The following is a 27,564-nucleotide window of genomic DNA, read 5'->3' on the forward strand; positions in this document are numbered from 1 at the left end:
GTACCTGTGCTTCTGTTTGGATAATGAGTGATCAAAGGCTTTAGAACTAAAAGGTTGCGCCAAGATTTTCTGTACCAGAGTCTTCAACTTGCAGATGGGAAAGCTGAGGCCCAGAAAAACAGTGAGTCATCCAGCTTTCTCTAGCACATCACAATCAGAATTGAAGTTAGAAACTGGGCGTCCTAACTCATCAGCCAGGGGCCCCGCCCCCATTATGCTGCACCATCTCCAAATTAGGAAAAGGAAATGATCCTGGGCGTCTGAGGCTCCATCAGTCGTGGGAAATAAAACCAGGCTTGTTAAACCAGGCTAGCTATTTTTTGACTGTGTAGTAGGGAGATCAGTGGATTGAGCGTCGGCCTGCGAGCTAAGTGTCGCTGGTTCGATCTTCCAGTCAGGGCACATCAGAGAAGGAAAACTCTGACTCCAAAAAACCTCCGCTGCCTTGCGGCATACCTCTTCAGGGGAAAGGCTAAGGGAGTAAACCCCGACAGAAAATCCGGAGCCGGAGTCCCTAAGGTGGTTTGACGTTGTAGTCAACACCGGCAACTCCTGCGGCGCACCTGAAGCCAAGCTGTATTGACTCCGTCTTTCCCTTGGACCCTTCAGCTGCGAAGAGAGGGGGGGTCTGCTGCATGGGCAACAGCAGACCCTCCATATCACCCTGCCCAGGCTCTGTAGCTTCAGCTTCACTGGAGAGTTCACTCCAGCGTCATCGCAAGATGTCGATTCAACACGGGAGGAGACAGATACCGTGTCACTCCCGAGTCGGACTGCACAGCCATTCTCAGCGGTGCAGATAGACTCTTAAGAAGCTACACCATCGTCTCTCGAGACGGACAGCTGCCGACAGACGACAGTAGGGAGATCAGTGATATTAAAGTTGATGTTAATTTTGTTAGATAAAGTTCATATTAATCTCATCTGTGTGGTGACTTGCCATTTTCAAACCATCGCCCAGGTATTTTTATCTCCTGTAATGGTCCAGTAAACTGATATCCGGAAGGTAAAGAGATTTGCCCAAAGTTACAGGATCAGGAAGGGTTGGATCAAGACTCAAACCCTGATCTGTTATGTCTCTCCCCATGACTTCACATGGGCTTTGGTGCAGCTTTTGTTTCAAACCATGAAGCAAATGCCACCAAGAAAATGGAGCAGAATGTCTTCACCCAATGGGAGTTCTGTACCCCAAGCTCCTGATTTCAGGCAAGTCTCTGACCAACTCATCAGCTTCAAAAACTTATCTATTATTCAGAGGGAGTTTTTGACCAGAAGATTCTTCTTATTCTCTCATGTAATTACATATGACTGAGAAGATGAGCTGCTGTTTTCCTTCGCTGAGCTTGGGAATGGAAGCAAAAACACAGAATGACCCAGCCCCAGGTTCCCATACTGCCAGCCACCTGTTAGGAAGACTTCCCACTCCAAGTTCAAAAGGTAGAAGACTGCTGGGAAAGTGTTTGTTTGGGGGCCCAGAGTCTAGTATTGCACTGACGTCACTGCTCACAAGAGTAGGCTGACCCCAGAAGCCCACTGTTTTTCATGGCACAGAAACTTAGCACATGGTGCTTCACGTCCATTTAATATCCCTGAACACTAATGTTTACTTTGGGGCTCGCACGTCAGCAGCTGTTGGTGGGAAAATGCACATCTCCAGTTATCACCCCTCAGCGCAGCCTCACATCTGAACTGCTGGTTGCTTCCTTATCATCTCTCCATGGGCCTGGCTAATTTCCTGGTTTTCCACTTTTCTCTTACTGTGCATTCATGTAAGTTATTTTAAACAGTGAAGAGAAATACTTTTTTGATTTCAGCATACTGGGATCTAGGGATTTCCTCATGGCACCATGCAGCCAGTGTAGTCTGGACTAAGAAGAAAAACTTCTTGAAATATAGAAAAATTGAACTAGTCTTTAGTTATATCATTCAGCAGCATCACCCTCACTCCAGCTCTCTGTAATTCTAATCCTCATCGTTCTCTGTACTTTGACTTTGATGTTAGAATTTCGCTTCTGAAGATGATGAAAATGAGCAATCTTAAGGAAACATAATACATAGTTAAGAACACATAAAGGATTCAAATCTTGGTTCTAATTGGGGAGTTACCTGACACTCTGTGCCTCCGTTTCCCCATTGATGAAATGAGAACAGTAATAGTACCTGCTCCACCAAGTTCTTTGAAGAATAAACAAGCTAGTATCTCAATATCTGTAAAGTGCTTAGAACAATGTTTAACAGTGCTATGTTTGTTTAGTTATGGTTAATATGATCTCCACAGATTTACATTATGAATGATTGCAGTAGGCAAGAGAAATTCAAAGATTTGTTCCATTATTTTACAGTTGTGTGGTGTCTTCCTGTTACATACCCAGCATTGTTATAATGTGTTGGATATAGTGGTGAAAAAAGATAGTTCCTCCTCTTGTGGAGTTCTATCCTGCTGTGAGAATTCATAAACTCTCATATAAACATGTGCATATCTCTATGTACATTGTATATATGCATGTGTATATGCATGTATGTATGAAAAATGCATGTAAACAAGAAGACAAAAATCATGACTACAGAAGAAATACACAACTTTAACATAGACAATGAAGATGTTGAAATTGTTAAAGATTTTGCTTACCTTGGTTCGGTCACCAATTCAAATGGAGACCGCAGCCAAGAAACAAAGGGAAGGCTAAGACTCAGAAGGTCAGCAATAGACAAATCAGGAAAGATCACCAAGAGCAAAGATGTGTCGTTAGAGAGCAAGGCTAAGATCATTCACACCCTGTGTTCCCAGTTATGTAAAGAGGTGAAAGTTGGACGATGAAGAATGCAGATAAGAAAAAATTGATTCATTTGAAATGCGGTGTTGGAGGAGATTCTATAGACACCTCAGACTGCCAGAAAGCTGAAAAAGTGGGTCCTAGAGCTAATTAAGCCTAAAACTTCGCTGAAAGCTGTTCTATTCCAGGCACATCATGAGAAGGTAAGGTTCTTGGAAAAAGACAATAATGGTGGGAAAAACAGAAAGCAACAGAAAGAGAACAAGACCAAATATTATACGGATTGACTGTCAAAGAAGCCCTAAGTGTACCTGTCTGGTACTCTTATCATGAGCTAGGCATTGCCTACGTGTTTTCCTAGAAAGTACTGATGCGGACAACAAGCTTATGCATGTATTTTCTTACCACTGCCATTTAAAGATTAGAATGAGACTTACCTAGACTCAGGCAGCTATTGCAATGGAATGGAGAGGAGAACCTTGTTCTGTCAGACTCCAGGTCTCTCCCTCTTACTGTTATAAAGCTTCACCCAAGCCCATGTTAACTGAGTTAGCCATAGGTGATTGTATTTAAAAGCTTAAAAAAATAAAACATGAATCTTTGAATCAAAAGTTCAGAGCTAGAGAGAGCTGAGGCTCTTACATTTTGTTTATAGAGAATGTGTTAGGCTCTTGATTTGTATTGCTACAGGTTCCTGAGCTGAACATAGCCTACAGAGTTCAAGTGCACCAGCATTGTGACTCACCACTGTGAAAACCTGAGGGGGTCTCTCCCATCAGTAACATTATTCTATATTCAGGTCTCTCACAGCTGAAAGTTGTAAAGAAAATTCCACGCAATTCAGTTTTGTGAAATATATTAAATATGCCCAAATAATGTGGCTCTTGTGTGCGCACTGCCTTCTGTACTGTGGTATAACGTTATTGCCCAGCCCAGTGCATGCGGCCTAGTAAGTCTTTCCATGTGCACATCTCTATCACTTAATGTGCACATAGATAATAACATTTAAACATTTAAAAATTTGATTATATTATTGTCTCCTCCACTTAGACTGAAAGCTTTCTGTCAACAATGGAATCTGGTCATATTCATCTGTGTAACTTCAGACCCCAGCACTTAACCCAGAAAATATGTGCATTAGTTAATGGTTTTGTTTATAAACAATATGCTAAGCACTATACTCGTTACTGTGGTAAAGACAGTAATATAAAGAAACAGAGCTATAACTTGTGGACTAAGTGCTATAGGAATTTGAAAAAGGGAGAAGTTTCAGCTGAAACAGGCAAGGGGAAGACAAAGATGCTAATATTCATTGTGTGACTTTAACATGACAGTAATGTGCTGGATAGCCTACATGTATAATTTCATCAACTCCAATAGCTTGCTCAAGGTCACGACTAGTGATAACCCCAGAACATCAGGGAAGTGGAGGGATAGCCTTTGAACTGAACCCAGGAAAATAGGTCTATTCTCCACTGGAAGCAGTGAAATGTAGGGTATTCTGGATGGACAGAATAACATAAGTGAAGGCACTAAAATGGGATTGGGGAATGGTAAACATTTGAGCTTGGCCAACACTTACAATATCTACAAGGGATTCCTGGAAGATGGATCATAAAGACCAAATAGTGGGGACAGACTAGCAGTTCTTGAACGCCATGTTGAAAAGCTCCTGCTTCCTTCCCTTCCCCCAGGCACCGGCAAGCCACTGAAGGTGGTTTTAAGTAAGAGGCTCATTCCAAGCTCGGCTTTAGGTAATTTCATACACAATAATTTGGGAGAGGAAAGAGTGAAGGAGAAGGGATAGCCTGAAATAGGTGGTGGCAGTGGGTCTGGAAAGGAAGACAGGGAATTTGCAAAGAAGACAGAAAATTAGATTTTCTTTGATTTTTTTTGTAAACCCATTGATTAGGCAAGAGCTGTTTAAAATTTTGAATCATCTTTATGTTTCTTCTAGCTTTTACTAAATTAAGTGTAGGAAAATATCTTTAAATTTAAAATAAATTTTATCTTATGTTTGGCAGAAGATGATATTTAATTTGTTAACTTCATGGCAGTCAGTAATGCTTTTGGTTTCTAAGCTGGACATTCATTAAATTTTTTGTGTGGAGATACTCAGTGAACTCATTCATTTAAAGCAGAGCTATGAATCCTGAAGTTAAATATTCAAAACAAAACAAAAGACCTCTAAAATCTGAAATGACACTTGTCACAGAGTACACACACTATGGGAAAGTTCAAGGACCATTCTCAGACTGTCAGCCAGCATTATTGACTTAGAATTATAGGTAAAATGTGGAAGATTTTTACAATAAGAAACAATAGATGACTGTGAAAAAAATTTTTTTTCTCCTTTCTTTAACCAACAGGTAACATGTTCTCACTAAGCACCACACACTGTGCTAGAGACTAGAAATATAAATATAAACAAATCAAAGTCCCTGTCTTCAAGGAGCTCACCGTCTAATTGTAGAAACAAGCAAGGAAGTCGTCATAATATTGTGTGGGAAATGTCTGATGAACGCATGCATGGGATATTGCAGGGGTCTGAACTCACTTTGCTTGAGTGGATCAGCAGATTTGCCCCCATAAAGTGGTATTGATTTCATACTTGAGCTATGACAAGGAAAGAGAAATAGGAATTTCATCAGATTGAAAATCTTTAACTTGTATGGGAAGGGCCAATAATAAAGAAGAACACAATGAAAGGACTTACTGCTACCAGATACAAAGACTTGTTGTAAAATAATAATACTGGTATCGGGACAAGGGTAGACAGATAAACCAGAGGAAAACAGATTGAAGAAGAGTTTAGAAGCAGACTCATACATGTATGGGCACTTATGAGAAGAGGATTATCTTTTTAAGAAATAGTCCTGCATTAATTGGATATCAATATAAGAAAAAAATTTTTGGCCCTGGCCTTATACCATACATAAAAATAAATTCCAATGGAATTTATTGGAATTTATTTATATACAATTTATATACAATAGAATCTTGTTGAGCAATAAAAAAATAAATCTTGCTATTTGCAACAACATCCATAGACCTTGAGGGCATTATGCTAAATGAAATGAGTCAGACAGCAAAAAACAAATTCTGTAAGGTATCCCTTATATGTGGAAAATAACAATAACAAAAAAAATCCAGGGTCATAGATACAGAGAACAGATTGGTGATTGCCAGAGGTCGGGGGAGGAGGGTGGGAGAAATGTATGAAGTGGGTTAAAAGGTAAAAAAATAAAAACAAAAATAATGGGGGATGGGTACCAAGGCTTCCCATCTAACTTCTGATAATTGACTTTGGATTAGTGCTTTCATGAATTGTGAAAATGATTTTCAATGCTTTAATAGTTTGTATTTTTTCATGTTCCTCCCTCAACCAGAGTAAAAGTCAAAGCAAATTTACAAGTTCTCTATCGGTTCTTTCCTTAGAGGCTGTCTGGCTGTCTTTTTTTTTTTTTTCTTGTTTCCACTTATTGTAGTTTAAATTTTATCCTAACAAAATACAGGACAACAAACAGTTTATTTTTTTTCCTTTTTAATGAGATTTTGTTGCATTACATGACTTAATTGGTCATTGTTGAAATTTGAGTAATGAGCATTTTGCTATGCAGAGCTTTCACTATTGTGTTATTTGGAAATAGTAAAAGAAAAGTAGCATACCTTTTGGATTAAATCAAATTACCCCCCATCCCCTACCCTGCCATGGGGCCTAAATAAATAAATTCCAAATATATTGTAGGTCTAATATGAATGTCAAAAATAAAGTTCCTACAGACAATATAGGAGATCTTTATGACTTTTGGATAAGCAGATATTTCTTAAATAGGACATCAAATATAAGTGTATCATAAAGGAAAAATTGATAAATTGGATTACATTGAAGTTAGAAACTTCTTTTCATCAAAAGATGCCATTTAAAAAATGGAAGCACAAGGCACCAAGTGGGAGAAGCTATTTGCAATACATATAACAAAGGACTTGTATCCAGAGTCTATGAAGACTTTCTACATCGTCGGCGGCGGCGGCAGCCGTCCGTCTCGAGAGACGATGGTGTAGCTTCTTAAGAGTCTATCTGCACCGCCGAGAATGGCTGTGCAGTCCGACTCGGGAGTAACACGGTATCTGTCTCCTCCCGTGTTGAATCGACATCTTGCGATGACGCTGGAGTGTCCTCTCCAGTGGAACTGAAGCTACAGAGCCTGGGCAGGGTGATATGGAGGGTCTGCTGTTGCCCATGCAGCAGACCCCCCCTCTCTTCGCAGCTGAAGGGTCCAAGGGAAAGACAATCTAATGAGAAAAACACAGCCACGCTGACAGAAAAATGGTAACAGTTATTTGGATTGCTTTGCAGAAAAGAGGATATCCAAGTGGATAATGAAATATGAAAAGCTTCTCAACCTCATTAGTCATTAGAAAATTCCCATTTAAAACCATGCTGTGATGCCTCTACACACCACCCAGGTTGACTAAAATTAAAAAGATTGATAATACCAAGTGTTGGTGGGGATAGGAAACACCTGTAGTGCTCAAGCATTGCAATGGAAGTGGGAATTAGTGCACCACATTGGCGAAGAGTTTGGTACTATCGCCATACTTGATGATTCAGCAATCTTAAGCATATATATCCAACACAAATGTATACCAAAAATACCATATGTCCAAGGATACACAGAATAGCATTAATTGTTAATAGCCAAAAACTAGAAACAGACCCCCAAGTGCTATCAGTAAGTAGAATGAATAAATAACTCATTGATATATTCACAAAGTAGAATCTCATACAGAAGCAACATATTGAATCCCATAAACATGCAGTACAGCAGCTGGTACAAGAGAAAACATACTGAATGGTTTAAAAATTCCAAGTCAGGCAAACCCTGTGATCTAGATGTCCAGATAGCGGTCTTCTTTGGTGAACATGGTGTCTGGAAAAGGGCGTGAGGGATTTATTTGTGGAGCTGGTTAAGTGTGTTCACTTTGTGAGACTTCACTAAAGTATATATTTAAAATGGGTGGCCCTTTAATGCATGTTATACTTCATTGATACCATTTATTAAAAAGTTCAGGGGGAATAAAAGTTGTTGAGTACCAGCACTGGGCAGCTCTGGGGTAGGCCCTGGGGTTGTAGATGTGAGTATGACATCATCCCCTTTGGGAGTGGGGTGAGAGAGATGAGTGATTGAACAGGCATGGGAGAAGTGATTTTTTTTAGGAGTGAGCTTAGAATACATCAGCACAAGAAAGGAGCAAATATACATGCTGGCTTGTATTCGTTGCTTAATAAAGTTAGTTCCTGCTTCCACCTTGTTATACTGATAACCATAAGTCATGAAGAAAAGGAGGAATTATGTTCAAAATCCTATTTTATAGTGCAGACTACATGTTAGTGATAAAAGTGGCAACCTATTTGTGTATGTGTGTTTTAACAATAAGCGTCCCTTAATATGATAAGTAGAATTCCAACCACTTCTGCTGAAATTTGATAATCAGTTATTGCTGTCTCCATAGTGTTAATTCAGGGAATTTCTCTTCTACTGTAACTAGAGACTCTTGAGTTCCTTCCATCTATACCTTGGACCATGTTATGTACTGAGTGTTTGTGCCCACTTTACCCCCATTCATATGCTGAAACTGTAACCCCCAATGTGATGGTATTAGGAAGTGGGACTTTTGGGAGATAATTTAGTCATGAGGGGGTGGCCCTCATGAATGGGATTTATCTCCTTCAAAAAAAGGACAGGTGAGCTTGCTCTTTCTTTCTCTGCTGGAAGGCGCAGTAAGAAGGCAGTCATCTGTAAACCAAGAAGAGGGCTCTCACCAGATCTGGCCATGGTATTATGGCCAGCCTTAGATGTCCATTCTCTAGAATTGTGAGAAATAAATGTTTCTTGATTAAGCCACCCAGTTCATGGTAGTCTGTTGTAACAGCCCAAACTGGCTAAGACAGGCCACGCAGCCACATTTTGAAAGAGGGCAGAATGAAGAAGGAAAGAATACCTGCGGGCCTGCCAGAATTTAGGCTGAAGGTTGGCAAGCGCATGGCAGTATGTGGAAAGGATAGGATGACGAGAAGGACTGGCCACATTTGGGGGACCATGCCCAGTGACATGGAAGCTGGAAGGCCTGGCAAGGGGCAGCTGCTTCATATGATCTCATCCAGTTGCTGCCTTGGCCGGTAGTGGAGGAGGCCCAGGGAGTCATCGCTGCAAAAAGCTCACGAGGAGCCAGCACTGACTTGGACACAGCCTGGGTTTCCCTAGAGGTGCTTTGAGATGGTGGACAGAGTGTTATTTTTTAAATCACTAAAAAATTCCCTTTAAAATACAGAATTTTGAAGGAGAGCAAAGGAAGAGTAAAAAATAATATGTATATAGAGCATATGACCAACAAAACTGTGTATCTATGTATACCCCCAAAACATGTATGAGAATACCCATAACACCCTTCCCACAATCTAATGGTTGGAAAAACATGATTTCCAGAGCCCTACTACCTGGGTTCCTTCTCCACGCCGTCACCCACTCTCTGTGTGATCGTAGATCAGTTACTGGTTCTCAGTTTCTCACCCCCAAGATAGGCATCATAATAGTAGTTGTGAGGATTAAATAAGTTAATTTACATAAACTACTTAGAACAGTGTCTGGCACAGGTAAATTCTATGGAAGTGTTAGCTGTTGTGATGGTGATGATGTAGAGAAGACCTAAGCCTTTCAAGATGGGCCAAAGGGAAGGAGAGGTCTGATCATCAGGCCAAGGAAGAAAGGGCCCAAGTGAAGAAGCCTCCTTGGGTCCACACCGGAGAGAGGAATTACTTCCTCCTGCCTGAAGCATGTTTGTGCTTCTGTGGCAACTGTCCTCTGTCCTCGGTCTGCTGTGTACCAGTGTCCTTGGCTCCCAGGAAATTGTAAGCATTTTGAGAACAGTCATTATGTTTCTTTTCAAGTTTTATTCCCCCCTGCAGTGCTGAGTGCAGTTCCTGATGCAGAGCTGAAAACGTCAGTAAATGTTTCTCGAATGGAATCCTACTGAATGGAGGAGGGAGAGATTGCTACTCAGGGCCTAACATGTGTCAACTCTGTTCTTTCAAAACAAGATTGTATTTTTACCCTTTTCCTTTGGAATCATCACTTCCTTTTATAGATGAAATATCAGAGGTTCAAGGAACTCCGCTCACTCACCCGAGGTCATGCAGGGAGTTAGGTGGTGGTGTCTGAAAACACTTTCGAGCTGGGACAAGCACAGAGAAAGGAGAGCAAAGCCTGGCCTGGGCTGCTGTCCCGAGGAGGTGGACGTCAAAGAGCAGGTGCATAAGAGGAAGGAGACGGCTCGATCTTGATCTATGCTGAAGCAGAGATGTCGTTTCAACTGTAGTTTTTGAAAATGCCAGTGTATTCCACCTGGGATTTTCTGTAATTCATTTTCGCTCTCATCTTGCACTCTATTTATTTACCTAAGCCTTTGTTCTCCTTGAAACTATTTCAGCCACATGTCATTCATTCAGGCGAAACCCTGGACGCTTTATCCTGCTCAGGTTTTTGTTTTTGTTTCTTTCTCCAGCTGCTCTACATATCACTTAGTTCTGGCTCTCTGGCCTCACTCTTACCCGGTGGTGGGGGTCACTTTGCACTCCTACCCCACTTTCCCAGGAATGAAGTGGGGGAGTAAAATCAGGATTAGCTTCAGGATCTATTTTTCTTTTCTGTCTTCTTGTCTGAAGCTTGGGGCAAGGTTAGATTAATCAGTCTAGGTGTTGTGGGGGCCTGTGACCCTCCCCTGGGGACATCCTAGTTCCATAGAAACTTGGCCTGGTTTTGGCTCTTGGAGTGAATTCCAGGCTTTGAAGAATCTGTCAATGTTCAACTAACCCTAACAAAACCTCTGGAACTTTTTGATGGAACCGAAACTCATACCAAGGGAGGAGGTGTGCTGAGCTTGGCATTAAATGTTGGGGAGAGAGGAGAGGTAGCCTGCTGACTGAGATCTTTGTCTCTGAAATTTCAGGTCTTTTCCCTTAGTTTGTGTCCTGAAGAGTCTGAGCAAGTACCGTTGCCTCCTGGCATACTCCTGAAGCATCTCACGGGTCTGCTCTTTGTCATTGAAGGACTTGTCAGGGCTGCTAGTTCCTATCTCCCAGGCTCAAGGAGCCTTCAGATAATTTTATAAATGAGACCATTTGTCTAGGAACAAGAAAAGATTGCTGAAGGTAACCTAGTCCTACTATCTCACGGGAGAAGCTGGACACTAACATTTATTTAGCACTTCCTGTATCTCAGGTGCAAGGCTACTTGCCTTACATGTAGGTTGTCCAGCCATTTCATTTTGCTCAGAACTGGGGGTGGGTCCTGGGACAATGGATATACAGTGCTAGCCAGGACGAATGACCCTGTGAAGCAGATGCCATTCCTCTCACCTTACATGTGAGGAGATTGTGAAGTGCAAAGAGGGGAGTTAGCTTATGGAAGGTTGCTCAGCACACTTGTACTGCTGCTGGGGATCAAGTATAAATCCACCCAACCCCAGACCTAGAGTGTTCCACCAAGCAAATTCTGCAAAGACAAGGCTCCCCCTCCTTCATACCACATAGCCTGGCAACCTTGCATCATCTGATTATTTCTCTGTCCTGTGCCTTTGTTTTACTGAAATGCCTTTCCCTCCCTCTCCCCTCCCCGCTGCTGACCGACAGAACTCCTGCCTTACCTCCTTCAGGAGGCCCTCCCTGACTATCCAAGGTAGACCAGGGGTCAGGGCTCTGCACTTCCGTTAGACTTATTCAGATCTGAGTCAGTGGCCGTTCCACACTGTCCTAACAGTGCCTGCCTGTACCTCTTCCCGCCCTGACTGGACTGAGATCTTGTGGAATGAAAGGGGACCACTTTCATCGTTAGCCTTCTAGCACCTAACAAGCACAGTGCTTGGTTTATACTTGGGGATTGATACATAACTGTTGAATTAGTTTATAAAACATCAGAAGGCAGCTGTGTGATTCAGAGTCATAGTTTTAGATCTCTTTAAAGATCAATTTCATCTGATATAAGTGTGGTACTTGGGCCAGTTCTTTTACTTTTGGTTTCTTTATTTTAGAAAGTAATTTTTTGAGTTAGCTTAGTCATTTGGATTGGATTTCAACTTGACACTTTACATATCTAGTGCCTGCAAGCAAAAAATTGTCTTTTATGAGATTGTCCAAGTAATCTGAAGGCTGTGTTGAGGTTAGGAAGAAAGGAATTTCTGAAATCAAGTTTTTGCTTTGTCTTTACTGTGCATTTTGCTAGTGTTCCCTAAGTCTCAGATTTCCCAGCTATTGCATATTAGCCTACCTCTGAGATTTGATCTTTTGAGTTAGAAGGGAGGAACAGAGAAGTAAGACCCAGTTATCCAAGGGTCTGTTCTTCATTCTCTGGCTCTCCCAGGGCTCTTTTGTTGGCTTCTGAAAGGTGCAAGTTATGGAAGTGTGGCCTTTACACAGAAATGACAAATGCCATCACCAAGTTGAATTGCAGCATGAATGGTGCTATATGTTATCATGGCTTTTAGAGATATATACAGCTCATAGTTTCTTCTCAGTAATGCTTAAAATGTTAGCCTGGATTGTTATTACTGCCTTGTACATCGTCTTTCTTATTCCTCTGAGTCCTGCATTATTCTGCCATCAGTGTATACTCAAGGACAGAAAACAAATATTCCAATCAGTCTAAATAAACCCAAATAACTCTGGCATAGCACACACCATGCTGAAAGGGAGTGCCTGAACTGTCATGCCAAGCCCTGCTATTAACACCAAGACTGGGGGTTGTCAGTAGTAACAACAATGGCAAAAATTTATGGAGTAAACTGTGATCTAGGCTCTGTTCTACTCACTTAATCTTCACAGTAGTCCTATGAGCCACACACTCTCATCATCCCAGTTAGATCAGGGAACTGAGGCACAGGAAGGTTTAAATGATTTGGCCAATCTGCCAAACTTAAAATCAGGCATTCCAATTCTGGAGCCCTGGTTCTTAACTATTATTCACAAACTATGATAGTTCAAATATCTAGTAAAAATCTTCCACAGCTCATTTAGACAAAGACCTTCCCTACTATATTTCTGGCTCTAGGGAGGATGGCGTGTGGGGGCGGGGGACAGTGACAGTGTCAAGGTTTATAAAAAATTTTTGTAGACTTAATCACATAGGATTTTTTTAAGGCAAACCTTTTTTAGGGTTTAGATTGGATGAATTCTAAACCGCATTTTTTTCAAAGCCTAGTTGATGCGTTGTCAAACACTAGGATCACAGAAATCTTTTCAGCTGTTTCACTCCCCTTCATTTGTTGGGCTTGAGATGAACCTTTTGGGCTTGCTTTTGTGGCATTGTAACAATAAATCCTGACAGTGATCTGAGTTCAGCTATGCTGTCTGTGAGTGCTTAGAATTATTGCAAGGAGTTGAAAAGAAAGGAATTCGGTTGGGTAGGCACCGTGAGATTCTGAGTTAGGTAGACCTTCATGGGACACCTTCTTTCCCCAGTCTAGATCTGAGGGACCTGGGATAAAACTCTGGTCTTATCTTCCCTATAAGTAAAATAGTGTGGTGATAACTGCCTCTCAAAATTGTTAGAAGAATTTAATACAATAGTGTTTGCAAAGTGTCAGGCACAAGGCAATCTTTCAATAATCACAAGGATCTTAGGACCTTTACTCTTTACCAAAGAGTCTGACAATTCCAAATAAGTTGTGTTGTGAGGCTCCAGTAATTTTTCTATTACCCATGAGCTGTCAGTCAAAACTCCCAGTAGCTATCACCGTTAGTCATCTTTACGACACAGAGCATTTGTCCATGCTTAAACCTGCTGCCTTTATGTTGAAAATATCATGTGCTTTACTAGTATGTGTCTTATGGTGAACGCATTTATTCATTTACTAAACAAGAACAAAAATTAGTGAGCATTGTCAAGACCTGCCCATTCATTCATTTACTTAACTACAACAAAAATTAGTGAGCATTGTCAAGACCTGCCCTGGTCTCAGTTTGCACACAGTCTAGCAGAAGGAGACAGCGATGTAAACAAAAAATTACGGGTAGTGATAGAATCTGTACAGTGTCATGCAGTGAAGTACGAAGGAAAGAAGCTCTGGAGATTTTTCCCTAGCTAGGGTGCCTGGGAGAGTGGAGGAGGAAATGGTCACGAAAGGCTTCTGATTGAAAGACTGAGTCTTCAAAATGCAGTCTGTGTTCCCCAGGTTGATTGTTGGGGATGGAGTGTATGGTGGAAAGATTCTTCTCAGCAGAGGGAATAGCACAAGCAAAGGCTCCATGGCATGGATGAGCCGGACACATTCAGAATTAAGTAGAAGGCTTTATACTTGTGCAGACACTTCTGTAGGTCCTTGGATTTAAGATCTTCCATTTACTGAGCACTGGTATGTTCCACATACATTAATATCCCCACACATTAATATCCCCACAGCAATTTTGTAAGGTAGGTGTTGTTATTCAGAATCTTCAGATGTAGAAATTAAGGTTGTAGAGATCAAGGCATTTGCTCAAGAGCATGGAAATGAGATTCCATCCTAAATCTGAGGACAATAATAATGACAAAAATAATAAAAACAACAAAGCTTCATGTAGTTCTAGTTCTGTTCTAACCTGAAGTGCTCCATACAGTATTCACTAGCCACTTGTGACTATTAAATTAAAGTTGAATCAAACAGAAAATACAGTCCTTCCATTGCGCAAGCATATTTCAAGTGCTCAGTTGCCCCACATGCCTGGTGACTACTGTTGTGGACCGTGCAGATACAGAACATTTCTGTCATCCCAGAATGTTCTATTGAGCAGCCTTGGTCTAAGCACTTTATGTGCATTAACACATCTGATCCTTATACAATCCTAAGAGGAGGTTACTATTATTCAGATTATACAAACGGAAACCAAAGCATAAATAAGAAACTTAACCAAAGTCACATGATGAATGAGTCCATGTTTTTAAGTACAACATGATAATGCCATCCCATACATGATACTTCATATAAAATAAATCCATATTAATCAAAAGATAGAATTCATTGTCGTCATGTGTATAGACTGGTCTTTGGTCCCCTGCAGAGAAAATATTTTTGATATAATTCTTACCCTTTCAGGAATTTACAATTATTGGTGCATGCTTTGCTTACAGAGAGCTGGTATCTTCAGAGAGCCTCCTCCCCAGGGACCCTGTAAACCTCTTTGCGAGCTTAGTCAAGCAGCTCACGCAGTAGAGTTTTTCAGTTCTTCATTCCTCCAAATGGCCCACTCAAGAGTCTCAAGTAGAAGGCTTTATATTTATGCCATATTCCCTGGTACTGTCTTAGATGATGTTCAAAACCCTTCTCCTCCTTTTTTTCTTCAGAGATGTCTGAGGTTATTATTTTTAAAGATGCCAACATATTTATAGCAGACTTTTATTTTTCATACATAGGGGGAAAATTTGAGACTAGGAGACTGAAAATCATAGCGAGCCTTACCTCTGCCTCTAAGTAGCTAAATAAACTTGACTAAGTTACTTCACCTCTGTGAAATTCAGTTTCTTCTACTGTGATCTGGAAATAAAATAACACATATCACAGGATTTTTCTAAAAGCTAAATGAAGGGTACAGTGTTTAAGGATGCTTTGTAAGCTATAAAATACTTTTTATAGCTATAAAGTATGAGATAATTATAACACAAATGCTAGAACTTGGGGCTGTTTTTCTTCTATATAACCCTTTTAAGTTTTCAAAGCAGTTGTGGCTTTATAAATTATAGGATAACCTACTCTTAATCATAACATTTGCAAAGTCTTTTTTCTTTTACATAAATATAGTAGATAGTCAATAAATGTTTGGAGGGAAGGATGGATGGTTAGTGAATGGAAGAGAGGGAGAGAGCATATAAGGTAAATAAGACAATTTATGAAGTTTTAATTTTTCCTTTTAATTTTGTTTTACAACATATTCCTTGATAATGAACTATGTTCTTGTGAATGTTGAGGGGTAGGAGTCATTAAATAAGAGGCCCTGAATTGATTCATTGACTCAGTAAGCTTGGCTTTTCTGCTGTTTGTTTTCTCATTGAACGAAAATTTATTGAGCAACTATCATCAGCTGAGCATTGTGCAAGTTTCAGGGAAAACACATTTGAATATGTCACTATTTGTGCGCGCACGCGTGTGCCTGTTTCTTCAGCTGCTGATTTTTCCCCTTAAACTTCCTGCAGAATGCTGAATAGACTGACACATGTACTGTCCTAGAAAGGGGCCCAGCAGTGCCGAGAGCTACACTTGTCAAAATCTCCTCCTGTGAATTGTTTCCTGATGTTACATGTGCAGGCCATGATTCCTCTCTGGGTTGTGAAACATGTTTATTCACGGAGGGAAAGTCCCTTCTGCCCTTTGTTGCTTTCCCCGTTTTGGGCCTCTTTTCTCAGGATGGCCTCTCCAAGCTCTGTGTGGCCAAAGGAAAAATGAGATATGTCAGCTCTCAGGTTTGTGTGGTCGCACAGCGGGCATCGGCTCTGTGCTGCTGTTGGATCGAGGAGACATTAGGCAGAGTGTAGAGAACCTCTCTCAAGGGGAAAATTGGACATGACCTGCGCCTCTCTGATGCTGTATGAGACCGGCCCAAGGTTATCTAAGTCTCCACAGAGAGACAAGAATGGAAGATCATGGGAGGCGTTTTCTCTGCCCTCCTATTTCCAGGAAGGAGACACTGTACCTGGTATTTTAGAAGAAGTGCTGTGTATATTGTGTACGTAAAATGACTGAGTAAGAACCTACATTTCTATTCATTTCTCTTGTGAATGTGAGGAAACAGTTCAAATTTTCAGGTAGTTTGTGGCAGATTTGGGTCAAAAACTCAGATTTTGTAACTGGAAGCCCATGGTGCCTACTAATGTTTCATGGTAACTGATACTTCCAAATATATTTCCTTTATGTAAGACAATTCTAACATTGTAAAGTGAGGGAGTATAGAAAGAACATGGGCTTTGGAGTCAGAGAAGACAAGGTCAAATCCTGGTCAAATCCTGCTCCTTGCATCTGTGTGGCCTTGGACAAGTTACTCTGATTCTTTGCCTCTGCATCTGTTGAAGGGGAGAAAGAATATTTATGTTTTATGGATGTTGTAAAGATTAAGTGAGATAATATTTAAAGCACTTAGCATAGTACCCAGCCTATCTTAGATATCTGATGTGTGCTAGAAGGGAAGAGATAAGATACTGTCTCTTATAAGAGTTAAGATGATGTTGATGATGATGGTGAAGGTGATAAGGGTGGTGAGGGTCATGGTGGTTAGAGGTGATGGCAGCGTAGCTACCTAATCACTTTCATTTTTAAATGTTTCCTCAATATCAGAGCAACCATATGATATTATTTATTTTCTTCATTTTATACAAGGTTTTTCTGTCTTCAACTTCTCCCTTTTTTCCCTCATTATAACACACTAGTTCTAAGATTCTAAGCCTCAGTATATCAACAGTGAACTTACTAACTGGAGAAGAAACAGAGAAATAGCTCCCCACACATTTATTTATTTTTTTCCCATTTTTAACCCACTTCAGATTGAATGACCCTGAAAGATACACTTTGTTGTGCTTATATATGTGGAATCAATAAAGGTGGGAAATCATCAGAAATTCCTTGAATTTATATATAACACTGTGGACCAGCAGTGGCCAACCTCTTTTCTGTTGAGGATTTCAGAACGAATATTTTGAGATATACAGATAAATAAACATCAGCCACCTGGCTATTGTGTTTTTATTTTGGAGAAAAACCCAAGAACCAGCAGTTTGGAATCAGACGGCCTGAATGTAACTACCAGCCCTTCTTCCTGAGCTGTGTGACCCTGGTTAAGTTACTTCTCATTTCTAAGGTTCGATTTCCTCATCTGTAAAATGAGGACGATAGGAATACTAGTCACATTCAGTGGTTATAAGAATAAAATGAGATGTACAGGAAGAGAACATGCAAAAAGAGCTTAGTTAAAATGAGCTCATATCTAGGGTTTCTTCCCATCCAAAGCCTTTGTGCCCTCGATTGGGAACTACATCGTTTAGAGTTCACCCAGAAAAAGTAAACTGCTCTAAGTATATAAAAAAGAGGGAATTTAATATCCTGAAATGATGACCCAGATGATGGAGGAGCTAAGAAGGGCTGCATTTCCTGTACTCAAGCCAGAGCTCAGCAGAGTGGAAGCTGCTACTACCCCTAGGCAGGAAGCACAGAGGGAGGAGGTGGTGTTACCTGAGTTCAAGGGTGGTAGACACCAGTAGGTGTGGGAGTCACGGGGCCCTGTCAGCAGAGCCGAAGTAATGGAGGAGGAGCAGCCACCAGACCCAGGGGAAGGGCTGGGGGAGACATACTGTAGCTTCCACTTCCTGCAGCCCTCAGATCTCCTGGCCGACCTTGGCTGACCTGGCGTCTGAGAGCAGCAGCCTGCAGGGGCGGCCCCACAGTGCTTAGCGAGCAGGGGCCTGGTGGGAGCCAGGAGGCCCAGGGCTCTTACAGGCTCAGTCCCAGACCTGACTACGCTGATAACCAACAGGGAAAGTTTGAAAGAGCCCTACTTCCCCCTGCCGCTGGGCCTCTGAACAGTAGCAAAGGCTCACAGATGGCTGTGCTCGGGAAGGTAGGATTTGGAAAAAGCATTGGAGAAACCTAGAAAGTTGTCAGAATTGTAAGAAGCCTTTCAGTGGCCCCTAGATCCTGCTTTCTGGAAAGGTCTGTTTGCTGAGCAACCAGTGCCTTCATGAAGTATCTGGGGACCTGTGACTGGAGGAGACAGGCTGAAGCCCACCTTTTGCCTATAGAACTCAGCATAGACCCACCTCCTTGGGAAACCTCCTCGAACCCCTACAGATGAGCTCAGCTGCCCCTGTGTCTCTTCTAATCCCCACACTGAAATGGTCCAGATAGTGTTCTCTCCCTGTCCCTCCAGACAGTGAGCTCCCAGGACAGGGACCTGTCTTATCTGTGCATCCCCAAGCATTCTTAATTCCACTCCCTGCTCTGTGCTAGCAACTGTGGTGGGAGCTGGGCTGCTAGGCACGTGGGGATGGCAGTGCCGGCTTCCCGAGGCTTTTACAGTACAAGGAGAGGCAGAGGATGTCTGGCTTGTTAAAATTACTGGTGTCTTGTGTGCTAGAGAAGTCCAAGGGTACATAAGAATGTTGAACAGGAGACTCCATCTTTCCTGGAGGATCAGGGGAGCCTTCCCAGGAAGTAATATTTGAGTTAGAAATAAATAGTAATTAGCTGAGCAGAAAGGTTGAAGAATGACATTTCAGGCAAAAGGAGAGCAAATGCAAAGGTGTTGAAATGGGACAGAGCATTGAGTGCTGGAGACAGAGACAGGGTGGCACTGCCTGTAGCTGATGAGGTCAGCAGGAGCTGTTCTCTCCTGCGCCCCAGCCTGTGTCCTTCCCTGAGCACTTGTCACCTCCTGCCTGTGTTGTAGTTAGGAACGTTTGCATGTTTCTGGCTCCCACATCACACCTACTTATATTTTTGTGCAGAGAAGGTGCCTGTTGGATAAATGACGGACAGTTCTAGGCTCATAACAGTCTCTCTAGATTTCTTGTCACATCTGTAACTTTGCTTGCCCAGCAAGAATCACAGAATACAATCTATGGAGAAGAAGCCTGAATTTATACCATTTATGGGAAACTCTCTGCCATCTGGCATTCTTTTAACAGAAACTCACTGTCCATCACCCGGCTCTTTACCGCACTAGTTCTGCAGTAAGTAACAGTAAGGTGACTTAGAGATGCCAAAAAGATTCACTCATCAAACCATGCTGTAGCTGCCTTTGAGATTGCAATGTGATATATTAAACCAGATTTCATTCAGCTCTGCTCCTTACTAGCAGTGCTACCTTGGACAGGTCATTCAACCTTTGTACATGCCTTTGTTTCTCCGCTGATGTGTGTGGCATTTATAATATCAACCTGACAAGATTGATATAAAATAAGACTGTACATATAAATATGCAGCACAGTGCCTGGTATTGATTGGCCACAAAAACACTGTTAGCAGCTGCTTTATTATTCTAATTTCACTTACTGTTATTCTTACTATTATTAAAACAGGCTTCCTGGTTTTCCCAAGGCTGGCAAGTATTCTCTTTTGCTTTCTATTTGAGACTGGAGTACATATGGAACACTTGCTTTCTCAATGTTGTTTGGCTATAAAAAAGAGTGTTTCATGCTTGTTTTTAGCTATCTTTTTTTTTTTTTTTTTAAGAGGATTTTGTTTTTGCTTTCTCACAGGAGTGATTGGAACAGATGTGAGGGGGTATGGCCTCGCCTGTGAGGGACAGCCAGTGACGTCACGGTTGGCTGTCATCTGTGGAACATCTTCTTGTCACATGGGGGTGAGTCTGCCAGGCCGGAGGAGGGGGCTGCCCCACTCCGGGGAGGGCAGCCCAGCGGAGATCTGAGCTGCTGGCCCTTCTGCCCCCCTACGCCTTCCCTTCCTGCCTCCCGTACTTTGTCTAGCTGGAAGCCCAGCTCTCCTTCCAACAGCCTTGCCTAGACTTGCCAGATCCTTTTTTCTGAGGGCCAAATTCTTAAAAAGTGTGAAAAGGGTTGAATCTGCCTTTAACACCACTCTGGCCAGAGAGCAAGGAGGCGTGAGGGGTGAAATTGGATCCCACGATGACAAAGCCTTGCTCCCAGACTGATCTCTCCCTAATGGCTAGCCAAGTCTTCTCTGCAGAGGGGTGTCTGTTTTCCTTGGCCGCTGAGCTCCCTCTCAATCAATATAAATCTATCTCTCTGGGAGCAGCCTGATGATCTATAGAATTAGGCTGCATATCATGACTTCAAAAGAACACTGATAAGCAATTTTCACTTTGTTAATTTTTCTCCATGAATTAGTGGAAAGGCTTTCTCCAAGATTGCAGTTAAAATTTAGTGCCTGCACTAAAATTTATATCTTTTTTAAATGCATGAGTCTGAAAGCATTCCATTTCGATAAGTACCCATTTCTACCATATTTTTATTTAAAAGTCATTACTCTGTTAAACTTAGATGGACGATTCCTTGGATTTTTCCCAGATGAGTGAAATAGCGGGGAGAGTGGGGGAGGAGGAGGAAGGCAAATGGGGCAGGAGCAGGGAGATGAGCAAGGGTTAGGGTGGGGTACAGTCCATGGCAGAAGCGCTGAACTATGGAAGGGATCATGGGTGATGAGAAATTGTTAAATAACAGTAGAGAACAATGAGCCTTTTGCACTGTTAAATATTTTGGTTGCATACATATTGATACATTTATTTATTTACTGATCCTCTACCCTTGTGTCTGGGACTTCGCTAAACCTTGGGGACAAAGGTTGATACAGGGTCTCTCATTGATGAGTTAGAATTATACCAGGTATTATAAAGCAAGGCCGCAAAAGGTACAGATTCAGATGAACTTGTGATATGAGCATGTTATGTGCCAGGCACTGTGCAAGGTGTTCTCACACCAGATTCCCATTTCACAGCGATGGTGGAGCCAGCCTGATTGGCTTCCGATCCCACTTCCTAAGTATAGGCTTTTGGGCAAGGCACTTACCCTCTGTGGGCCTCCCAATTCCTCACCTGCAGAAAGTGGAGTTACAGGACGTGTCTCAGAGTATTGTGAGAAGTGGGGTGAGGTAATCTGACTGACATAAAATAAGCACTTCACAAGGGTTAGCTCTTGATCACTAGCTCTCATGTTGTTAAGGAGAAAGGAGACTGATTGTGCCAGGGCAGTGTCCAGGGTTAGGGACATCTTCTTAAGGGACATTTGTGTTGTGCTGGACTTTAAGGACATAGATTTCCTTGACCTCTGCCCACAAAAAAAAAAAAAAGTTTTTTTTCTTTTATTTGTTTCTCTGGGCAAAGTCTTAAATGGATCTTCTTTAACTGCATTTGAAAATCCCAGCCTCTTTTTTCCCCTCAGCAGCCCTATTGTAAAGCCTGGTTGTCATTGCAGGGAGAGGTCTATAGACACGTAAGGCCACCTCAAGCAGGGGGTGCCCACCAGAGACAGCCAGCCCTCCTTTTCCTTGTGCATCCACACTTGCTATCTTGTCTTCACTGAACACTGACTTAAACTTATCTAAGTCACCCGCCGCTTTCATGGGTACACATCTAATCTGGCTTCTCCTGAGAAGTCTGAATTTCAGGCATTTTTACACTACTCAGTTTAGCTTTCTGAGCAGAACCCAGTCCACATGAATGCAAGTGACTCTGTGGCATACCCGCTTCTCAGTCACCTTGTCTCTTAGTTGGATAATATTCTTTCTAAATTAGTCATTTTACACATTAGGAGACTCAGGCATAGACAAGTCTAGCAATTGCCCTGGCTGGTGTGGCTCAGTTGGTTGGGCATCGTACTGCAAACCAAAAGGTCACCAGTTCCAATTCCTGGTTAGGGCACATGTCTGGATTGTGGGCCTGGTCCCCAGTAGGGTGCATGCAAGATGCGACCAATCGATATTTCTCTCTCATACCTATGTTTCTCTCCCTCTCCTTCTTCTTCTCTTCCCGTCTCTGAAAAAAATTTTAAAATATTTTTTAAAAATTAAGAAGAAAAGAAGAAAAGTCTAGTAATTCTCCCAAGGTCATGAAGCTATAAGCTGGAGGTGAGAAGTCAGATCTAGCTCCAGCTGATTCCCAAGTGCACCTTCCTCGATGCCTGACTCTGTTGTGCCAGATTCTAATGTGCCGTAGATGAGTGGAGACAGCATGAGCTTCAGAGTCCCCCAGATGTGGATTTGAACATCTGCTCATGCACTTTAGGAGCCCTGTGAGCTGCAATGAGTTACTTAACTTCTCTGAGCCTCAGATTTTCCATCCACTACATTGGGGGTGATGGTGCCAGTATCACAGGGCTGCTGGGTGACATGAATTATGTACATACATACCTAGTACATGATAGACACTCAGAAACGATGGGATTCTTAATACACTTTCCTAGTGATATAAAAGGCTCACACCAAGCAACTGCTTGGGCTTTACTGAGTTTGATGGGCAGCTGCAGTTGGTTGCAATGAATGAGGGCCATAAAATGCCAGCTTATTATGGTCCTGTTATGCTGGAAATAAAGTCCCCACCCCCTCCCCGCTTTGTACTTAGGAGTGGGAAGGGACCTTCTGGGCCAAGGGGATTAATCATCAGCTTTAATGTTATGTGGTGAGGGCGAGACTGTGGTCATGCTGGCATCAGAAAGTACCTTTGATCTCTCTCAGGTGCTGGGCGCCCAGCGAGCCAGCAACAATAACACCTTTGTGAGGTCTAGAAGAGGTGCAGGTCTGAGGAAACACTCCCAGGGAAACTCAAGGACCCCCTTTGTTGTGGTTCTGGCAAGCAAAACCACCAACTGTCAGGAAAAATTCACCCAACAGAACACAGGGAACAGAGGGGACTGTGGGCTTTTGAAAAAAGTGGTTTTCAACCTGGTCCGAAGAATTCTCTTTCTTCTTTCTGCTCACTGCTGATGTTTCTAATTCAATAGGCTGATTGAAACAAAACCCACAGGAACAGTTTGTGCTATATAGGTTGCCTCTTTCTAGATCACCCAGAATGAATGAATGAATGAATGAATGAATATTCAAGTAAGCAAATATTGGTAAATATTTAGAAGCTCCGTACCTCCAGGTCCCCATTATTTCCAGGAATCTGGAGAACAAGCCTGAGGTTGAACATAACACTTACTAATCAGGCCTTTGATATTTTAGAAGCTGGAAGTGTGGGCTGCACATTTATCTTTCTTGTAGATGATTTAATTAACAACAGAAAAAAAAATACTCTTCTTTTTTTTAACTCCATGAAAGCAAAGCAGCTTGTTCAGACTTAATTACTACCAAGTCACCAAAACCCAAGATAATACACAGCTGAGGTTAGCCAGAGGTTGAAAAGTCATGGGGTCAGATAGCTGATCCTTGCCATTACACCGGCACCAGCACCCCTTCTCTTCAGCTGTCAAATCAAGTTGTAACTTGGCAACTTGTCTTCCAGTTAGCATGTCAGTAGGGAGCGAACCCTGGGAAGGGGGTGGGGAAGTATTGAAGAAGTAAGGTTTGAACGGAACAATAGTTGGTGAGAGCCAGGAATTACATCTGCATCTTAAATTGCTCAGAACTGAAATTACTGCAAAGTCTTAGATGAACGTAGGGAGTGTTCTCTATCACTTAGTGGGCATGGAATCTCAAGGATAAAGGCTCATAATTGGGCCCCACCACTCACTGTGTGAATTTAGATAATATATGGCATTTTTTGTGCCTCAGTTTCTTCCTATTGTGAGCAATAATATTTACCTAAAAAGTTGGGGATTTATCGAGGTGATCTTTGTAAATAGCTTGGCACTGTACCTAGCAAAATATATCTAATATGGTGTTATTATTAGAAGTGATTCATTAAGGCTAACATGTTCCATGTGGTAATAGATTGGAATTAGGGACATTAGGATGAACTCATGTTTAGCTTTATTTAGATAAAGATGGATACATATGGAAACATTTATAGACTTGTGTAGCTATACAGGTTAGTAAACATATTTCCTGGCTCTGACAACTGAGAGGGCCTAGAAATAAGGATACACCAGCAGGTCATGGTTATAAGCACACTTGGGGCCCGCATCTTGGTTTCTAATACTGTTCTCTAACAAAAAGAACCAGGACTCCTTGGAGAAATGGTTGATTCTAGGACTGGAGCAGGATATAGACAAGATGAGCCTAGAGCATCTTATAGCCCAGAAAACAATGAAGTGCTCAACTAAAATAGTGATGGAGGATCAGGAGCCCACTGAGGGAGCTCTCAGAGGCCAGAACTGGGAAAATTTGGGCAGCAAAATAAAGTAGTATTGGATCATAACCCAAAGTAAGTCATAAACAAATGATTTAATAAATAAGTACATGAACAGAAGAGACAAATCTCCCTATGCAGAAGAATCCCAGGTAATTTATGTGGCTATTCCCCCTGAAGGAGGTGGAGCATAGTTTCCCACTCCTTAAATGTGAGCTGCACATAGTGACTTCCTTCCAAAGAGGGCACTATGGAAGGGAGGCAGTAATTTTACAGTGGAGAAACCTAACAAACACTACCTTAGCCAGGTGATCAAGGTCAACGTCAGTAGCGGTAAGTCATGTTGATAATATGTACTATTGATATGATGTGATGAGAATGGTACTTTTTGTTCGTTATCTTCCCCCACAAAACCTATACCCACAGTCTAGTCATAGGAAAAGTATCAGACAAATCCTGTTTGAGGGACATTCTACAAAATACCTGACCAATACTCTTCCACACTGTCAGGGTCATCAAAACACAAGGGAAGTCTGGGAAATCATCACAACCAAATCTAAAGAGATGTGACAGTTAGATGGGATGTAGTATTCTAGATGGGATCCTGGAACAGAAAAAGAACATTAGATAAAAACTAAGGAGATCTGAATAAAGTAAGGCCTATAGTTAGTGATAATATATCAATATCTTTCTTTAACTATGACATATGTCCATAATGTAAGATATTAATTATAGGAGAAACTGGGTGTGGGCTATACGGGAACTCTATACTATCTTTGCAATTCTTCTGTAATCTAAAACCATTCTAAAATTAAGGTGTTTTTTTTTTTTAATCATTCATTAAATCAATCTCTCATTAAGAAACATTTTCTTGTATTTGCCTGGCTAAGTGCCAAGGGTACTAAGGTGAATAAGGCGAAGTGTCTTCCCCAAGAAAGACTAGAAGGAGACAGTGGCAATACAGAGCAGTAATACCAAAAGGAAACACATGCCTGCAGTGTTGCAGGAATATGGAGAAGGGGCCCATTCAGGTCTTCAGTGGACAGGAGGTTTTCCTAGAAGATATGTTTGCAGGATCATGGTTTCTTCACTCCCACCAGGATGCAGTTCCCGCCAGCTCAGTTTCAGGCACTCGGCCCTGTCCTTACATCCCCACTTGGTTTTTCTCTTCTGTGTCCACCCCACCATGCAGCTGACTTCCTCTGCAGCCTGGATAGGATGCAGGCACATGCAGGCCCATCGGGAGGACATCACAGGAAGGGAGGACAGCCGTGTGTCCTGAACTGATGGCTTTCTGTTAGTAGGATGTCACAGCTAAGAAGAAAGTGGGCGATGGAACCAGATTCTCTGTCTTGGTTCTTTAGCAGGTGGCCTTGGTAGAGATCACTGAGAGCGGAAGACAGGGAAGGCAGTCCACATTGTGCAGTAGGACCACTGCTACACCTACCAATGAAAGAATTGGGGTACAGTGCGAGAAGTACCCTCCTCCTTTGTTCACCAGGACCTGCTGATATCACTTCTCTAGGAACCAGCCTTCTCAGGAGACTCCATATTGAGTCTAACCCTGGGCCTGCAACCACATAAATTAAAAACAGACTACAGTACATCTTAGGCATTGATTTGGTGAGAACAGGGTTGATGCTGTTCAGTATGTAATAGGAGATAGTTCATGCATTAAAGAAACTCGGGGTAATGTTTTTTCCGGCATTTGAGTCAGGATGGCTCAGCACTGTGCTGGATCAAGGATGTTCAATGTCCCTGGCCCAGCCTCAGACATCGTGAGGAGACAGTGATAGTAATAGTTGCTACCATGCTTGCACTGTGCTAAGTCCTTTATATCATGTAATCAGCTCAACACTCCTGTGAGGCGGGCATCATTACTGTCCCCATTTCACGAGTGAGGCAAAGAGTAATAAATTGTCTCACCCCATGTGCAGGACAAAGACACTTATTTGAGCTCTGTAAGGGACTGACCCCCAAATCCTTGCTCTTCCCTGTCAGTTAAGTAGCTTATCTCAAAGGCTCAGAGCAGAGGGACAACAGACTCACTTAAACTATGGGCAAATGTTGGCATAGACATCTCACCAAAGAAAAGATATGAATGGAAAATAAGCCCCTGAGAACACGCTAAACATCATAATCGTCAGGGAAATGCAAATTAAAACTATCCCGAGATCCACTACACCCTTACGAGAATGGCTGAAGTTGTGGCAAGGATGTGGGGAACTGCAACTCTCACCTGCTGGTAGGAATGTGAAATGGTGCAACCACTCTGGAAAATAGTTGAGCAATTTCTTACAAAGTCACACCTGTGTGATCGATCCAGCCATTCCATTCCTATAAAAGCTGGGCAGTACTGTCTGGTCCAATGTTTCTGGAATCCCACCAGGAATACAGCAAAGTCGGGTGAAACAAGGCCTCTCAGGAGGTCAGAAACAAAAGCCTCTGGCAAACATATGTCAACTGGCTCAAGCCCAGCTTTCCACAAAAAAAAAAAAAAAACAAAAAAAAGGCATCTTGCCTGGGAGAATGGTAAATAAATAAATAAATACATAAGTAGAGGGGAAACATAAAATTAATAGCAATAGCAGTGATGACTAATATTTACTGCTGGCTTGTGGGCTAAGAAACTTGAATGTATTATTTTATCTAATGCTCATAATAACCTTATGCAGTTATCAGAATTATCCTCCCATTTTACAGGGACTAAAACTTGAGAACTTACCCAAGGTCACCTAGCTAGTAAGTCCTAGAGATAGGTTTTCGACTTACGCTGTTGGGTTTCAGAGCTTCTACTCTCAGCTCTTAGCAGAACTACAAGGCCAATGCTGGGGGATAGGGCTGACCCCGTGCGCCTGTGTTTTGCAGGAATGGGGGTGAATGGATTACAAGGCAGATCTTTCCTAAACCCTGTTGAGAACTGCAAAGTTAGGGCTGGATTGCAACTAGACCACAGTGCTCTTATTTCCCTTCTTCCCAGCCTTTCAAATCACTGCCTTTCAAGAGGCCACC

At 42.0% G+C, this 27,564-nt stretch overlaps 1 protein-coding gene across 8 annotated transcripts in view; it reads left to right on the forward strand.

Moving 5' to 3' along the window:
• The window catches only part of FGGY (FGGY carbohydrate kinase domain containing), a 405,123-nt gene that overhangs the window by 211,647 nt on the left and 165,912 nt on the right, over nucleotides 1-27,564 (forward strand). For 7 of the 8 annotated variants that reach the window (XM_090271656.1, XM_090271651.1, XM_090271649.1 and 4 more), the window contains one exon: nucleotides 20,048-20,151. In XM_090271656.1, coding sequence (XP_090127782.1) covers nucleotides 20,048-20,151 — 104 coding nt within the window. Of the gene's footprint in view, nucleotides 1-18,308; nucleotides 18,409-20,047; nucleotides 20,152-27,564 lie in introns of those variants that run through there. The other variant, XM_090271654.1, reaches the window with a different exon arrangement.

This window comes from Furipterus horrens, unplaced genomic scaffold (genome assembly GCF_987537825.1).
Source record: "Furipterus horrens unplaced genomic scaffold, mFurHor1.1.pri manual_scaffold_3, whole genome shotgun sequence".
NCBI lineage: Eukaryota > Metazoa > Chordata > Mammalia > Chiroptera > Furipteridae > Furipterus > Furipterus horrens.